The following is an 18,468-nucleotide window of genomic DNA, read 5'->3' as shown; positions in this document are numbered from 1 at the left end:
TTTCAAATAGTTTCTTTAGTCATTCTGCCTTTTGGTTTACAGTGCCATCTCCACTGTTGGCATTACTATTTTACAAATAAGTTGACATTTATCCCCAGTAAATTTTCATCAGTGTGCAATATTTTTTTCTAATGTAAAAATAGCCTAAAATGGTGGGACAAAGTTTTCCCTAATTCTTCATATAATAAATGAAGCCTCTGAAGAGGCTTGCTTTTTCTTCTTCGGCATGTATTCTTTCAGATTTATACATGGGGTCTGTGTGTGTGTGTTTAATGGAAGTATATGCCATGGAATAGACTTGCTAGTTACATTGAAAAATATTTAGCAAGCATGTCCATTTAAAATATTATAGATGAAAATAATTTGTAAAAGAGACTTATTGGGAAATAATGGACAAAGAGAATGGAAAGCACATTCAGATAGACCTAGATTTGAACATCTGTTTTGTCATTTACTAGCCGTATGAAAAATTAGTTTCCTGGTCTGTTTGCTCATCTGTAAATGGGACTATTAATAGCTTCTCTTGCTCAATTGTTATTCGTTTTAAAGATAATGTGTGTAAAGCATTTATCACAGTACATGACATGTAATTGGTACTCAGTAAATAGTACCCATAAGTAGAGATTGAAAATGTGCCACTGAGATTTAGAGAGCATCTTTTAATATTTCTATGACCCATCTTTGATTCATGTGTACTCCCTGGAAAATGAAGTCATTTAACATGAAGAGGAATGGGTAATAACCTTGTTTTTACCACAAAACTTTGTTCTCGAATATTCCCAAGTAAATGTGGCTCTAAATTTAAAAGCACATTGGAGATTTGGAAAGAGGGTAGAAGCAGAAATGTAAAAAATTTAGAAATATATTTCTATAGAGTGTTGCTTGGCCCAGCACCCTACTTCAAATCATTTCAAGTATGTTATTAGACATCATCCAAAACTTATATTAAGCTGGGAGAAACATTGATTTGTGTCACTAAGCTGCATAAACCTACCATAGAACATCACTTATTTTATCATTTTGTGCTTTTTAGCCTTAATAATCCCTGAAATTTGATTATTTAAAATTTGTAACATTTTCCAAAAATGTTACATAACACATTAAAACATTTCCATTGAAGTACAACATAAATAGTAATTATATGATTTCTTGAGTATTCACATGTTAATGTCCTGATGTAATCACTACCCAAGCCAGGAAATAGATCATTATAAGTAAACTAGAAGCCCCATATATATACCCTCCTAATCAGCACCTCTTTCCAAAATTAATATTATATTAGCACAGATTAGTTCTGTCATTTTTTTTTTACAGTATATATTCTTGGTGTCCAATTTATTTCATGCAGTATTATACTTTTGAATCATTTGTGTTGTTGCATATAGCTGTAGTTCTTATTGCTGCATAATATTCCATTATATAAATATACCATTTATTTATGCTAATGGACATTTAAACTCTTTCCAATTTGGGGCTATTATGAACAATATTCTTATGAATTTTCTTGTATTTATCTCTGTGCTAATATGCATATGTATTTCTGAAGTATCTAGGACTGGGAATGCTGGGTTATCATATATGCATGTATGCAACTATACTAGATAATGCCAAACAGTTTTCCAAAGTGGTTGTACCAGTTTACAGTTCCACTACTACTATATGGGAGTTTCCTTGACTCCACATCCTCCCTAGTACTTGATATTGTTAGTTTTAGCCATTCTGGTAGTATTGCTTTATGATTATATTTATGTGATGATTAATAAATTCAGCACTATTTTATTTGCTTATTGATCACTTGGATAATCTCTTAGGTCAGGTCTGCAGATCTCTCAGCCGTGGATACCAGCACCTGCTCTGGTGGAGATGGCAGGGGGTGAAATGGATTCTGTGAGGATCCTTAGTTTTGGTTGTTTAATGCACTATTTTTGTGCTGGTTAGCCTCCTGCCAGAAGGTGGCACTTTTAAGAAAACATCAGTTTTGGTAGTATAGGGAGAATCAGGCTGTGGGTAGGGCACTAGAACTTCCAAGAGTATATGCCCTTTGTCTTCAGCTATCAGAGTGGGTAGGGAAGGACCATCATGGGGACAGGGCTATATGTGTCTGAGCTCAAGACTCCTTGGGCAGGGCTTGCTGTGGCTGCTGTGGCGGATGGGAGTGTGGTTCCCAGGTCAGTGGAGCTGTTCCAGGAAGATTATGGCTGCCTCTACTGTGTCATGCAGGTTGTCAGGGAAGTGGTGAAAGCCAGCAGTTACAGGCCTCACCCAGCTCCCATGCAACCCAGATGACCAGTCTCACTCCCACCATGCCCCTCCAAACAGCACCAAGTTTGTTTACTTGGCAGGGGGTGGAAAGGGCTGAGAACTTGCCCCAGGCTACCAGCCTCCCACCTGTGAGAACAAGTAGAACTTTCACATCTCCCAGCCTGTGGAGTCTGCACACCAGATTCACACCCTCCCTTGAGTTCTGGCCAGGAGACTTCCTGTTCAGATGGAATTGTTAAAAAATTCAGCTGACCTATCATATGGTCTGTCTTGGAGACTGTTCCATGTGCTGATGAATAGAATGTATTTTCTGCTATTGTTGGGTAGGATGTTCTGTAAATACCTGTTAAATCCATTTGTTCTAGGGTATAATCAAAATTATATCAAATATTCTCAGGCCACAGTGGAATTTTTTAATTTCTACTTTGATTTCATTGTTGACCGAATGATCATTCAGGAACAAGTCTTGATGACCTGTCTAGTGCTGTCAGTGGAGTACTGAAATCCACCACTATTATTGTGTTGCTTTCTATCTCATTTCTTAGGTCTCATAGTAACTGTTTTATAAATTTGGGAACTCCAGGTTTAGGTGCGTATATATTTAGAATTGTGATATTTTCCTATTGGACTAGTCCTTTTATCATTGTATAATGTCCCTCTTTGTCTTTTTAAACTGCTGTTGCTTTAAAGTTTGTTTTGTCTGATATAAGAATAGCTACTTCTGCTCACTTTTGGTGTCCATTTGCATGGAATATGTTTTTCCACCCTTTACCTTAAGTTTATGTGAATCCTTATGTGTCAGGTGAGTCCCTTGAAGACAGCAGATACTTGGTTGGTGAATTCTTATTAATGTTGCCATTCTGTATCTTTTAAGTGGAGCCTTTAGGCCATTTACATTCAATGTTAGTATTGAGATGTGAGGTACTATTCTATTCATCGTGCTGTTTGTTGCCTGGACAGCTTTTTATTTTTTTTCATTGTTGTATTTTTTTATAAGTCCTGTGAGATTTATGCTTTAAAGAGATTCTATTTTGGTGTTATTTCCAGAATTTATTTCAAGATTTATCACTCCTTTAGCAGTTCTTGTAGTGCTGACTTGGTAGTGGTGAATTCTCTCAGAATTTGTTTGTCTGAAAAAGGCTATCTTTCCTTTATTTATAAACCTTAGTTTTGCTGGATACAAAATTCTTGGCTGATAGTTGTTTTGTTTAAAGAGGCTAAAGATAGGACTCCAATGTCTTCTAGCTTATAGGGTTTCTGCTGAGAAATCTGCTGTTAATCTGATAGGCTTTCCTTTATAAGTTATCTGATGCTTTTGCCTCACTGCTCTTAAGATTCTTTCCTTCATCTTGACTTTTGATAACCTGATGACTATGTGCTGGGGCAATGATCTTTTTATGATGAATTTCCCAGGTGTTCTTTGAGCTTCTTGTATTTGGATGTGTAGGTCTCTAGCAAGGCCAGAGAAGTTTTCTTTGATTATTCCCTCAAATATGTTTTCCAGACTTTTAGATTTCTCTTCTTTCTCATGAACAGCAATTATTCTTATATTTGTTTGTTTAACATAATCCCAAACTTCTTGGAGCCTTTGTTCATTTAAAAAAATTTTTTTTTCTTTGTCTTTGTTGGACTGGGTTAATTCAAAAGCCTTGTCTTGAAGCTCTGAAGTTGTTTCTTCTACTTGCTCAATTCTATTGCTGAGACTTTCCAGTGCATTTGCATTTCTCTAAGTGTGTCCTTCATTTCCCAAAGTTGTGATAGTTTTTTATTTATGCTATCTATGTCACTGGAGATTTTTCCATTCATATCCTGTATCTTTTTTTTTTATTTCTTTAAGTTGGGCCTCACCTTTCTCTGGTGCCTCCTTGGTTAGCTTAATAATCAACCTTCTGAATTCTTTTTCTGGCAATTCTGCGATTTTGTCTTGGTTTGGATCCATTGCTGGTGAGCTAGTGTGATGTTTTGGGGTTGCTAAAGAACCTTGTTTTGTCATATTACTAGAATTGTTTTTTTGGTTCCTTCTCATTTGGGTAGACTGTGAGAAGGAAGATCTGGGACTCAAGGGCTGCTGTTCAGATTCTTTTGTCTCACGGGGTGCTCCCTTGATTTGGTGCTCTCCTCCTTCCCCTAGGGATGGGGCTTCCTGAGAGCCAAACTGCAGTGATTGTTATTGCTCTTCTGGGTCTAGCCACCCAGCAGAGCTACCAGGCTTCTGGCTGGTACTAGGGAGTGTCTGCAAAGGGTCCTGTGATGTGATCCATCTTCAGCTGTGGATACCAGCACCTGCTCTGGTGGAGGTAACAGGGGAGTGAAGTGGACTCTGTGAGGGTCCTTAATTGTATTTTTTTTAAGTGCACTGGTTTTGTGTTGGTTGGCCTCCAGCCAGGAGGTGGCGCTTTCAAGAGTGTATCAGCTGCAGTAGTATAGGGAGGATACAAGCTTGCTCTGGGGTCAGGCAGTAGGCAGGGCCATAGAGCTCCCAAGAGATTAAGTCCTTTGCCTTCGGCTACCAGGGTCAGTAGAGAAAGACCATCAGGTGAGGGTACCATTGTGTAAGTCCCAGGCCAATTCCCAGGGGGATTATAGCTGACTGCTGCGTCACACAGGTCACTAGGGAAGTGGGAGAAAGCTGGCAACCACAAGCCTCACCCAGCTTCCACACAGCCTGTAGCCTAAAAGGCCAGACTCACTCCCACCGTGCCCCCACAAAAGCACCAAGTTTATTTCCAGGCAGCTGATGAGCAGGGCTGAGAACTTGCCCCAGGCTACAGGCCTCACAGCTGAGAAAGCAAGCTGACTCATAGTTCCTCGCCTTTTCTGGTATGCTTCTGCGGTAGTTCTTGGAGCAAAAGTTCATGATGTGAGTCTCCACATGCCGCTCTGTCCAACCAAGTGGGAACTGCAAGTTAGTCCTGCCTTCTATCTGCCATTTTTTCCCAGACCTAACATTTATTTTTAATATTAAACCAACTTTGCATTCTTATAATAAACTCAATTTGATTGAGCTATAGTAGCCTTTTTATATAATACTGAATTTGGTCCTCCTAATATTTGCCTTAGAATTTTTGCACATATTTTCAGAATGAGTGACATTAGCGTATGAATTGCTCATGGTCTCATCATAAATCACATGGTACAAATTGAGTAATCTGAGGAAAGTTTAATTATGGGACTGTTTTCCAAAGTGTGCAAATGTGGTCAGAGTGAAGGAAACTAAAGGAATAATACACTAATCGTAGTTTGAGAGCCCTCACCACCCCCAGACCTCAAGGGAAAAGGTAGGAGTGGACCATGAGGTTTTATACAAGGAAGTGCAGCATGTAGTGGACCAAGCAGGAATGACTCTTCTGCACCATCCAGTTTCTTATTCTTCATTGGCAAAACTGAGATAAAAGCCAGAGACTGAGGAAGCCAATTGATGCAGCCTGTACAGATCAGCCTTCTGAAATACAAAGACAGTGGAAAAGGGTGAAAATTGTTCAGAATGGTGATACCTGGCACTGCCTATAATTTTCCTTTCTTGTAATATCTTTATCAGGTTTTGGTTGTAATCATTTGGTAAAACAGATTGGGAAATGTTTCCTCCATTTCTGGAAGAATCTGTCTAAAATTAATGTTAGTTCTTTAAATGCTTAGAATATCACACCCATTGAGCTATCTTTTCCTCTGATTTTCTTTGTGGGTTGTCAATTTTTTTTTTTTTTTTTTTTTTTTTTTTTGAGATGGAGTCTCCTCTGTCGCCCAGTCTGCAGTGCAATGGTGCCATCTTGGCCCACTGCAACCTCCACCTCCTGGGTTTGAGCTATTTTCCTGCCTAAGCCTCCCAAGTAGCTGGGATTACAGGCATCCATTGCCATGCCTGGCTAACTTTTGTATTTTCAGTAGAAACGGGGTTTCACCATGTTGGCCAGGCTAGGTTGGTCTCGAACTTGTGACCTCAAGTGATCTGCCCACCTCAGCCTCCCAAAGTGCTGGGATTATAGGTGTGAGCCACCACACCTGGCCTGTGGGTAGTCAATTTTTAAAAACTTTTTGTTAGGGAAATTTTCAGAAACACAAAGATAGAGTAAATACAGTGCTTACTATACAATGTGTGGTCCATGGAACCAGCAGCATCAGCATCATCTAGAAGCTTGTTAGAAATTCAGACTGTCATCCCCACCCCATATCTACTGAATGAGAATTACTTTTTAACAAGATCCCCAGAAGATGGGCATGCACATTAACATTTGAGAAGCACTGTTGGGGTGCGGTGGTTTGGGTTTTGGTTTTGGTCTGCTCATTCCATCAGTCACTGAGAAAGATGAGTTAAAATCTCTCACCTTAATTGTGGATTGATTATTTCTCCTTTTAGTTCTGCAAATTTTACTTTTTGAGACCATGTTATTGGATATAAATGTAAAATTGTTACGTCTTCCTGGTAAATTGAAACTCCTATCACTATGGAGCAATCTTTCTGTTTTTTTTTCTTTACAGTCTACTTTGCTGACATTAACATTCTTGTATTAATGTGGTCAAGGACAATCTGTCTAGATTGAGCATCTTTGTCCTTTATGTGGAGAATTTATTTGCATTTCATGTCACAATTGGTATACAGTATTTGGGTTTAAATCTACCATCTCACTCCTCTTTCTGTGTGTCCCACTTATTCTGTCTTCCTTTTCTCTCTTGCTTTCTTTTGCATTGAATCATTATTCCATTTTTTAGCCTCTGTTAAATTGTTTTTATATACTGTTTTATTGATCATTAAATGGTTACCCTAAGTGTTAAAACCTGAATCTTTGTCTTATTAAAGTCTAATGTAAGTTAATATTTTCATTGCTTCCTGGACAATTAGCACCTTAGAATGATTTAACTCCATGTATCCCTCTTGATCCCTCTCAACTTATGTTCTATTATTGGATATTTTTATTTTCTCTAAATTTCAAATATATTGCAAGATTATTTATAGCCAACACTCAGCTGGATTTATCCAATTAATTACTCTTTCATTGTTTTTCATTCCTCCTTCTATCCCCATTCTTCCATCTGGGATTATTTGCCTTGTGCCTGAAGAATATACTTCTCTTAGTATCAGTTGATAATGAATTTTCTCAGTTTTTCTTTGTCAGAAAATTCTTTATTTTACTTTTACTTTTGAAAGATATTTTTCTGTATTGAATTTTAGATGAGCAGTTATTTTCAGCCCATTGAAAATATCATTCCCTTGTCTTTTGGCTTCCATTTGTATCTCTTATTGCTACTCCTTTGAAAGTATTGTGTCTTCTTCCTCTAGCTTCTTTTAAGACTTTTTTTGTAAGTTTTGGAATGTTCCCAGTTATCTCCTAGATATTGCTTCTATTCCATTCTGCCTCTTTAGTCTTTTTTTTTTTTTTACTGTATCTTGTAGGTCTCTTAATCTCCTTTGTGCTTTACATTATGTGTTTGGGGAGTGGTGACTGTGCTTCATTCTGGATATTTTCCTATTCAGCATTCTCTCTTCAGTCATTTCTACGATGCTCTTATGTCTACCCATTAGTTCTTACTTTTAAATACTGTATTTTTGTGTTCTAGGGTCTTCATTTTGTTACTTTATGTACTTTCCAGTTCTCTGTCAAAAATTTTCAACCTTGTCATTTTTCTTTGAATACATTAAACATTTATTTAAATAATGCTGATAACTTCATTATTTAGATTCCCTCAGGATTGATCTCTGTAGGCTGTTTCAGATTGTTATCATATTGTCTTATTTTATTACATGCCAAACATTGTATATTAAAATTTAGAGAGATAACTGGAGACTCAGGATGATGTTATCTTCCTCTAGAATAGATTTATATTTGCTTCTGACATGATTTGTAGCTGTTCCATATCACTGTAATGTAATCAGAGATTAAGATGATTTCAAGGTGGGATTCACCTCCTGAAAGAACTAGTCTATTTCCTATTCTTTTTCTTATTCCTAGAGTACGGTCTTTCCAAGTCCTGGTCTTATATTTGGGGAGGGTTGCCCATACCCCTCCCTTCTTGAAGGATACCCTAAACTGTTTTTATTAGAAAAACTGCTCCGTTTCTCAATAGCTAAATGGAAAATTAGTGCTCTATCTGTAATTACCTTCTCCAGGATCTCAGACTGTAATTCTTTATAGCCTCGTTAGCTCTCTGATGCTAACAAATGTGTTTCAAACAAATGTGGATATTTTTCCTCCAACTTTTTTCAGTTCTCAGAGAGAGAGTTGGTTTGAATTATCTTGTGTGCCATTTCTAGAATGATTAGGGGTCAAATGACATAATGACAGAACTCCTCATAATATATTTATAGTATTTGCTAATTTTAATATTTTAATCCACTACATTTGTACAGCACTTAGCAGTTTACAAAATCTTTTTGTATACATTTTATCATTTAATAAAGGAGGTATTAATATCTCACTTACAAAGATGAGAAAACTAACTATCCAAAGAGGGCAAATGACTCAAGCAAGTTCACAACAGCCTAACAACTGAGTTGATACTCAAATTTAAATCTAATTCTCAAGTCTAGTTATTTTCCTACTATGCCACAGATATAAACTTTTGTGTTTTAATGTTTATTATTCTACTTATCAAAGAAAGAATGTAAACTTATGATTCTGTTTTGCTTTGTTTAAAAATGTGATTCAGCATGATTCCACCTTTCCACTGATAGACTCAAGTTCCCAGAACCAGATTAGAAAACGCATCGTACTTGAAAAGTTGAGTAAAGTGTAAGTATATAATTGCCATTCCAGCTTTGTAGTAGTTTTAAATTAGCTTGACATTTATGAGCTCATAATGTGTAAGTATTATCCTCAAATTTTGAACATTTTGAAAAATAATGTGAAAAGTTTCCATGGATTTCTTCAGTTGAGAAATTTGGATTTTTAAGATATTTTATCCAAGAAATACAAATTTTTGTGTAGAGGACACAGAGGCACATCATAAAGAGGAAGGTTGAGATTGTGGATTTAGAAGACCAAACTACGTTACTCCCACCTAATCAGTGAAGTCAGGGAAAAAAAATCTCACAGCTAGACCCATTTAAATACTGATTTGTGGTAAATGTGTCACAGCAGTTTCAGATGTGAATAAGATGTTATTATAAAGTTTTAAGGGTCTGTTAACTCACTCTGCATGCATATCCTTAGAACCATTTCACATTCAGCAACTTGAGTTTTTGTTCAGCTCAACGTTGCACTTTTAGCTTTAAACTTCCCGTGGTGGAAAGTATTGTTCTTGTAATTAGCCCAGTCATAAATGACATTTAAAAATTGCTATCTTGGTTTTTCTTTCAAAAAGAACTTGAAGATTTTTTTTCCTGAGGTGTGAGGGCTGTGTTGAACTTTTCAATCTGCATTTTCTTATTTTAGCAGAAAACATGGAAAAGTGTGTCAGTCATTATTTAAGGGTTGTGAATATGAAGTTTTATTTTGTAGCAGTTTGAAAATACGGAAAACATTTCACATTAACTAAGGCATAAAGAAGAGTGAAGACAAAACTAATTATGTTATAGGAATTTTTTGTTGTTTGTTTATGAAAGAGTTTTCTTCTCATTATCAAAGTTAGACCTTTTTTGGTTTTTTATTTGAACCAACCAATTGTAAAAAGTGTTTATTTCAGAGTATCAGAGGAAATTAAATATGTTGGATATTAGATGACACTCAGGAATTGTTAATTTGGATGGTTATGATCATTTTATTGTGATTATATAAGAAAGTGCCTTTGTATTTAGAGATAAAAATGGAAACAGGTCAAATGACATGACGACAGGTATTTACTTTAAAATATTACTACAAAATAAGAAAAAAATGGCCAGGTATGGTGGCTCATGCCTGTAATACCAGAACTTTGGGAGGCTGAGGCAGGGGGATCACCTGAAGCCAGGAGTTCAAGACCAGCCTGGGCAACATAGTAAGACCCCATCTCTACAAAAATAAAAATAAAAATTAGGCCGGGTGCGGTGGCTCACGCCTGTAATCCCAGCACTTTGGGAGACTGAGGCAGGCAGATCACGAGGTCAAGAGATCGAGATCATCCTGTCTAACACGGTGAAACCCTGTCTCTACTAAAAATACAAAAAAAAAATTAGCCGGGCGTGGTGGCAGGCGCCTGTAGTCCCAGCTACTCAGGAGGCTGAGGCAGGAGAATGGCCCAAACCTGGGAGGCGGAGCTTGCAGTGAGCCGAGATCCCATCACTGCACTCCAGCCTGGGGGACAGAGTGAGACTTCATCTCAAAAAAATAAAATAAATAAAAATAAAAATTAATCGGGTGTTGTGGGGTTACTACTCAGGAGGCTGAAGTGGAGGATTGCTTGAGCCCAAGAGTTTGAGTCTGCAGCGAGCTATGATTATGCTCGTGATTAAACTGTTCTCCATAGTGGGTGTACTAATTTCCATTGCCACCAACACTGTATGAGGGTTCCCTTGTCTCCACATTTCTCACCAGCGTTTGTTATTGCCTGACGTTTGGATTATGCCACTGCACTCCAGCCTGGGTGCTGAAGGGAATGAGAAATGAAGCAAATGTAACAAAAATTAAGAAATTGAATCTGGAAATAGATATATGGGATTATTACTGTTCTTTCTATTTTGGAATATGTGTGAAACTTCCATAGTAAGAAGCTTTTTGTATTATCACACTGGTCTTAAAAAGAAGCTTTAAAAAAATAAAGTAACACATACTTTAGCAAATGAGGCAATACAGAATGGTTTAAAGAAGGAAGTAAAAATTACCCGTAATCCCACCACTCAACACTAACTACTATTAATATTTTGATGTGTATCCCCGACATGTATATGGCATATGTATATTCATTCTATTTGGTTCTCTCTATGGATAAACCTAGAAGGGATGAAATATGTTTGATATGTAATATATATGAAGTACAATGGTATTATATAATATGTTTTTATAAAAATAGGATGATACTATGTACATTTTTCACTTCACATCTATCATGAATATCTTTTTATATTAAAAAATAGATTCACATTATTTTAAATGTCTTATTCTATGAAATTGGTGTATCATAATTTATCTAACCAATCACCTATTGATACACATTTGTTTCCAATTTTTCACTACTAAAACTATTTCCGCAACAAGCATATTTTTTATGTTTATCTGATTATTTCCTTAGATTAAATTTTTTTCATAGTAAAACTGTTGGGTCAAACACATTTAAACTGTTAATATATATTGTCAGATTGCTTCATAAAAGGGTACTAATTTTTACTCCCACCATGAGGATTTAGTAAGGAAAAAAATACCGCACTCTCAGATTGGACCATTTTGGGGGAGTTGTGTTCTTTCCATCTTGGTCTAATATTTGAAAATAAACAGGTAAGTAAAACTAGGGACAAGAATGTAAATAGCTGCCAAAATGATTTTGCATTTCAGTGCTTCACACTCAGTAACAGACTACAAAGTGGAGTGTGGGGTAATGTTTCCTTATGAGTTCTCACCAGTCATAACCTAAGTTAACCTTTAAATCATGACTGCTTCTACCTAAATGCCATTATTACCTATGGAAAATTCAGATCTAGGCATGACCCAAAAAAAGTTTCCATATAATTAAGGTTGTTTTAAAATAAATGTAATTTTTTAATTTTCAGATTGCCTGGGCTTCTCTGTCCTCTTCAGATTACATTGGGAGATATTTACACACAACTTAAAAATCTTGTTCGAACTTTCAGGTTAGTATTTATATTACAATTATCCTTCTCAATTATTTTGACTTTATTTATTGCCTTGCAGAATCCAAAGGCACAGAGAAAGTAAGTGACTTACCTTTCAATGCCACAGATCTAAATACGGTATTCTGTTTTTCTCCTCCACTAAACAACGTTATTTTTCTCTTCTTTTTAATGCAACCTTTATTTGCTCAAGCCATTATATAGTTCACTTTGGATAGTTTATTTATGGAATAGCCTAAAATTGAGAAGGAAAATTATATGTCTGACACAAAGCCAGTAATACTATGGGTTTAAGTGAAATAGTAAATATATATTGGATGACCCACACTGTGCCAGGCACTATGGGTAATGTAAAAGAAACATAATGCCACCCTAAAGGAAGAACTCTCCTGTGTGAAGATCATGTGAGTACAGTGAGCAGTACAAGACAGTGGGTAATTTAATATTGAATTACACAGAACAGACTAAAGTGCTAAGAACTTTAAAGGAAGGGAGGATAGAGAATTGATATCAATTGTGAGTGAAACTGTTGTGATTTTTCCTAAAACTATCAAGATAAAAGTATTCAATCAGGCTAAGACTAGGTTCTCTCTACCAAGAAGCATAGCAATAAGCCTCTAAATGCCTTATTAGTAGAATTGTACCAAATGCACATTTCAGCCAAATGCCAGTGACCAAATGTTAAAATTAACATTTGCCTGTGGCTAATGTTGCACTGACACAGAATAAACTTCTAGGGTAGAAGAATTAATTTATCCAAGACATTTATCATATGTATTTATTATTGTAGTTTATTATTGTCAACAATAGCAGTCAGATTTTAGAAGTGTAAAATTACAGTACAGGAACAATTTCTTGGCACTGTCAGCTGTTAGATTTCTCTTGCAGTAACATACTGTACATCAGTAACACCTAATAGACAATCATTTTAAACTGGCACATTTAAAAACATCACTAACCTTTTTGTGTGCCAAAAGTAATTCAGGAAAAGGTTTTTCGGTAAGGATTTTACTAGAAAGAGTTTTGTATCTAGAATTCAAAGTTTAAGGCAAACCTCAAAAATTATTTGTCTTCAAAGACTTGTCTTCAGCTGCTGAAAAGGATAATTTGTAATAATTTACATTAAACTATCAAACCTTCATAGATTCAAAACTATAGATGTCTTAAAACATTATTCTAGAGTCTTCTATAGTGAACTTTGACTAAACAAAATGTGCTTGGGATATCTCAGTTTTCTCTAAGTTTTATCTTAACACTTTGTTATATCATGATTAGATATTATATTTGGATTATTATATATCTGTTGTTTATATAATTTAGGAATTTTTCCAACTCATGATAGTTTGAGGGGACATTGATTTTCATTCATCATCAATTCCCCAACAGAAATTTAAATACAGGTCTTCAAGGTTATTTTCTTTAATGTTGTGACTACTAGTAGGTAATACATTTCTGCAAAGTTTGAGTTATTGTAAAATCTAATGTCTATTACTCTGTTTTAGATTGTTTAAATTTTTATTAACCTATTCCCAAGATACATTCTTGAGAAAGTAATCTAGTGTATTCAATATTTGTATTAACTATCAATCTTATTTTCCTAAATAATTGAAAGTTGTTACTGATTGTTTTGTACTTAAAATTAAGTTTCACAGACATCATTAATTATTGTGGTATTTTACTCTTCAGTTGGCTAATAAAACAAGCACATAAAGATTTTCACTTCATTTTATCTAGGATGTTTATATTTGAAGCTGAATGTTTAGGTAATGATAAACTGAATGATATGATTGTTCTAATTACTAAGATTTTTACCCTCACTAGGTGTCATGAAAACTATGCAATTTGAAGATTATTGATTACTCACAAGTTCAGGGATGTCAATCCTCAGATTGACCTTGGACTTTGCCAAAAGAGGGTTTGAGCAAAATAACAAGTCCAAAGCTGAACTTGTCTGCATGCTGTGTGCCCTGTTAATAATGATGAGAGACATTTTTTAGGTATCCTGTCTTATACCTATCACAGAACCATGCATCCAAAAGGAGATAAAAAGTATTTAAAAACTGTCTACACTGATGATAAAGTTTAAATATATGTACACAGTATGGAAACACTGAAGTTTAGGATTTGTTCAGGATTTATCAGGGAATGAATATCATCATACTAACATAAAGTCGAGTGAGGGAAGATGAAGGTCAAATCAGGCAGAGGCTGATCACTGATTTTTTTTTTTTTTTTTTAAAGACAGGGTCTTGCTCAGTTGCCCAGGCTGGAGTTCAGTGATGCGATCATGGTTCACTGCAGCCTTAACTTCTGGGCTCAAGCATCAGCCTGGCTGATTTTTTTTTAAGTTTTCTGTAGAGATAGGGGGCAGTCTCACTATGTTGCCCAGGCTGGTCTTGAACTCCTGCCCTTAAAAGATCCTGCTCTCTCTCAAAGTGCTGGGATTAGAGGCACAGGCAGGAGCCACAGTTCCTGATCATTTCATTGATTTTCAAAGGACTTGCCATTCACCTTCCTGCAGACAACACATATTTAATCACCATTCTGAGCAAACTGATAAAAGTTATGCTGTACATATCAGAAAACATTAGAATAAACCCTATGGTCTCCAACTACACATTTTTTATCTGGCTTATGTAGAATAGATTAACTAGCAATTTAATTTACTTTGTTTATATTTTTTAGAACAATATTTTTCTATAGATCTAATTTGGTGTCTCTTTTTAAAAAAACTATTCTGAGGTTCTCAAAAGTTACTAGAAACTTTAGGGAAAAAAAAGTTAGGCTACCCCAGATATTTCTAATCAGTGAGATTTGCTCAAATTTGGAAGCTTATTGGAATCACCTAGGGAGCCTTAAAAAATTACCACCTGTGTCCTACTCCCCCATCCAACCCCCACTCCCCCAAGGATTCTGATTTAACTGGTTTGGCATATGGCATTCAAGGGACAGGATTTTAATGCTCTCCAGGTGATTTTAATGGATCGTCAAAGCTGAGAACCTACTGCTCTAGGGCATAATGCAAAAAATAATAATAATAATTTTGGGACTAATACCTCACTGACCTTCCCAGTCCCTTGGTTTTCCTGCCTGCTCCCTTCTGGCAGCCAGTCAATAATTTTAGAACTTACTGAATGGAGACTGGTAATAGTGACATTTTTATTGTAGTGATTCTTCACAGTTGTTTTTTTTCTCCTACGTCTAAGGACCTCTTTATTTTTCCACCATAGAATTGTTAAGTAGTGACTAATTTGTGTTTTTTAAAATATTATTATTATTAATGAAAAATACAGCCAGGCACAGTGGCTCAAGTCTGTAATCCCAGCACTGCAGATATGAGGAGACATTCAAATGCCCTTTTCCTCTTATAAACTATTTTCATTTTTTTCTGTCATTCCTATTTTCTGGCTCTAAGTCCCTTCTAGTTACTTTCTGCATTATTTAAAGATTTGATTATATGACATCTGAGATTTGCTTCAAAATTATCTAGATTAGCAGTAGTGTTGAATATGGGGTTGTTATAGAAGAAACGTGATTAGCTGGGAGTTGGTAATTGTCAAAGTTGTGATGTGTATATAGGAATTTATTTTATATTATCTCTACTTTTATATATGTTGAAATTTAATAAAAAGCATTGGGAAAATAAGCCCAAAAACATATGCTTTATTTTGGTAGGAGGTGTTATAAAATTCTGTTCCAAAAACCTTGGTGTTAATTATTTTTGAAAATCTTTACTCTTTATAAGTCAAAGTCTGTAGCTTTGATAAAAATTGCTTAAATTGGCTTCACTGTCCTTCAGAAAAGTGTCAGTTGCTTAGAATACAGAATGACCTCTGATAAGATAGCTGATTTGAAGTCTTCAGATTCCAGATTCTGGACAACGTTGGCAGGTCTGTGACAGTTTGTAGGCTAGGGCTGCCAGGCGAAGCTTCTGGAAAAATGCCATATTGATGACAGTAACTATTGTTGAGAAGTCCTTTCAATCAATACTGATAATGGGAAAGAGTTGACATAAATAACCACATCCTTCTCTCTGAAATGGCAATCAATAATAGGAACTTGTAGAACAGTGATTCTCAAGCCAGTTGTGCATCAGAATTACCTGGGGAGCTTTTAACAACTATAGATGTCCGGCTTCCACCCTAGAGATTGAGTTTCATTCGGCTAGGGTTGGCCTCAGTCATTAGTATTTTCTAAAAGCGCCCCCCCTAGATAATTCTAATATGTAGCCAGGGTTGAGAGCCTATTTTGGGACCTAAACATAAAGCAGCTTTTTCGGCTCTATGAGAATTTCCCCAGTGAATAGAACTGTCCTTTCCACTGAATTGCATTACAAATCTGCTATCTAGAATGTTACATTGGTTTACCTGTCATAGCGTAAAGCAGGTTCCATCAGAATCTGCTTGATAATGATTCACTGTCATCAGTGTTGAATCTAGGTATTTTTCTAAATTAGATTTGAATTAAAATTATATTTTGACACAAAAGTCCATTTTAAATTTAATCAGTGATGAATCAAGGTATTTCAATCTGTATGAATTTCAAATTATGTTTTGAAAATCTGCTTTTTTTTTTTTTTTTTTTTTTTGAGACGGAGTCTCGCTCTGTTGCCCGGGCTGGAGTGCAGTGGCCGGATCTCAGCTCACTGCAAGCTCCGCCTCCCGGGTTTACGCCATTCTCCTACCTCAGCCTCCCGAGTAGCTGGGACTACAGGCACCCACCACCTCGCCTGGCTAGCTTTTTGTATTTTTTTAGTAGAGACAGGGTTTCACCGTGTTAGCCAGGATGGTCTCGATCTCCTGACCTTGTGATCCGCCCGTCTCAGCCTCCCAAAGTGCTGGGATTACAGGCTTGAGCCACCGCGCCTGGCCTGCTTTTTGTTTATTTTTATTTTTGAGACAGAGTCTTACTCTGTCACCCAGGCTGGACTGCAGTGCTGTGATAACTCACTGCAACCTCTGCCTCCCAGGCTCAAGCAATCCTCCCACCTTAACCTCCTGAGTAGCTGGGATTACAGGCACACACCACCATGCCCTGCCAATTTTTGTATTTTTTGTAGAGAGGAGGTTTCACCATGTTGCCCAGGCTGGTCTAGAACTCCTGAGCTCAAGCAATCTGCCTGCCTCCCAAAGTGCTGGTATTACAGGCATGAGCCACCATACCTGGCCTGAAAAATCTGCTTTTTAAATGTTTTCTGTCAAATATTACTGTTTCCCTTTTAAATTGTCACTCAAACAATAGTAAATACATTCATTTAGCATCTGTGCTGGAAATTATTTTGGCTCAACAATAGGAAAAATATGAAAACAGGTGAAATTTCGCTAGTTTGCTACTAGAAGTACTTTGAAATGAAAGCAAAACCTCTTATTTGTGTTCTCTCCAGTGCTTGGAACAGTGGTAATACAGCAGACACTCTAAATACGTTTTTGGTGAATGTATAAGTGAATTATGAAATCTTAAATCTGTCTTAACTCTACAAGATTTGAGTATAATAGAAAAGGAAATACTTTTTTGAGTTGTAGTCTTGCTCTGTCGCCCAGGCTGGAGTGCAGTGACGCAATCTTGGCTCACTGCAACCTCCACCTCCCAGGTTCCAACGATTCTCCCGCCTCAGGCTCCCAAGTATCTGGGATTACAGGCATGCACCAACACACCCAGCTAATTTTTGTATTGTTAGTAGAGACGGGGTTTCATGATGTTGGCCAAGCTGGTCTTGAACTCATGACCTCATGATCTGCCTGCCTCGGCCTCCCAAAGTGCTGGGATTACAGACATGAGCCACCACACCTGGCCAGGAAAGGAAATTCTGTTCTGTCATTTTATTCCTATATGCTTATCCTTATTTGAGCTAGCTCCTTTGGCTATATGCTAGATATTGTTTGATTTGCTACAAGTACATCAGTGAACAAAACAGACAAATCCCTTCACTCATGGAACTTACTTCTAATAGATGGAGTACAAAAATATGCCCTTTTCCTTTTCTTTGTCCATTCTTCTCCTTCTCACCCCAGAAGCAGGGAAATCAGATAGTACTGAGGAGGGAGAAAGTTGTACTTTTTAATAGGCTGATTAGGGAAGACCTCATTGAGAAGACACTGTTTGTGTAAAGACCCTAAAGGAGGTAAGGGAACAAGCTGTGTTGCTGTCTGTGAAACTATAGCAGACAGGGAAGAGCAGGTGCAAAGACTCTAAAGCAGGAACAGGCCTGGTGTATTCACAGAATATTTAGGTTGCTGATGAGGTTAGAGAAATGAGCAGAGGCAAGAGTAGAGAGATACGTGGTCAGAGAAGTATGGGATTGGGGTTGGGTGTAGTACAGATTGTATAGGCTTTGTAGCTATGATCATTCTTTGACCTTCACTCTGAGTGAGATGGAGGGTAATTGGTAGGTCCTGAACAGAGGAATGACATGATCTAACATATGTTTTTTAACAGCATCATTTTGGCTCCCAAGTTGATAATTACAACAGATGAGCAGAGGCAGAGAGACCAATACAGCTAGAAATAGCCAG

General features: G+C 36.7%; 1 protein-coding gene and 1 long non-coding RNA gene across 4 annotated transcripts in view; one reads left to right on the top strand and one right to left on the bottom strand.

The window, feature by feature from the left end:
• Positions 1 to 18,468, top strand: part of LOC105485389 (RNA polymerase II associated protein 2) — a 99,368-nt gene that overhangs the window by 25,685 nt on the left and 55,215 nt on the right. For all 3 annotated transcript variants that reach the window (XM_011747698.3, XM_071079163.1, XM_071079137.1), the window contains 2 exons: positions 8,905 to 8,987; positions 11,876 to 11,956. In XM_011747698.3, the coding sequence (XP_011746000.2) occupies positions 8,905 to 8,987; positions 11,876 to 11,956 (164 nt within the window). The remainder of the gene's footprint in view (positions 1 to 8,904; positions 8,988 to 11,875; positions 11,957 to 18,468) is intronic.
• Positions 5,574 to 18,468, bottom strand: part of LOC139358471 (uncharacterized) — a 100,962-nt gene continuing 88,067 nt past the window's right edge. Inside the window, exon 3 of the long non-coding RNA XR_011613402.1 lies at positions 5,574 to 5,704. This is a non-coding gene — a long non-coding RNA (uncharacterized lncRNA). The remainder of the gene's footprint in view (positions 5,705 to 18,468) is intronic.

Source organism: Macaca nemestrina, chromosome 1 (assembly GCF_043159975.1).
Source record: "Macaca nemestrina isolate mMacNem1 chromosome 1, mMacNem.hap1, whole genome shotgun sequence".
Lineage (NCBI taxonomy): Eukaryota > Metazoa > Chordata > Mammalia > Primates > Cercopithecidae > Macaca > Macaca nemestrina.
Note: the sequence above shows the minus strand (reverse complement) of the source record. Positions and strands in the feature narration are given on the sequence as shown.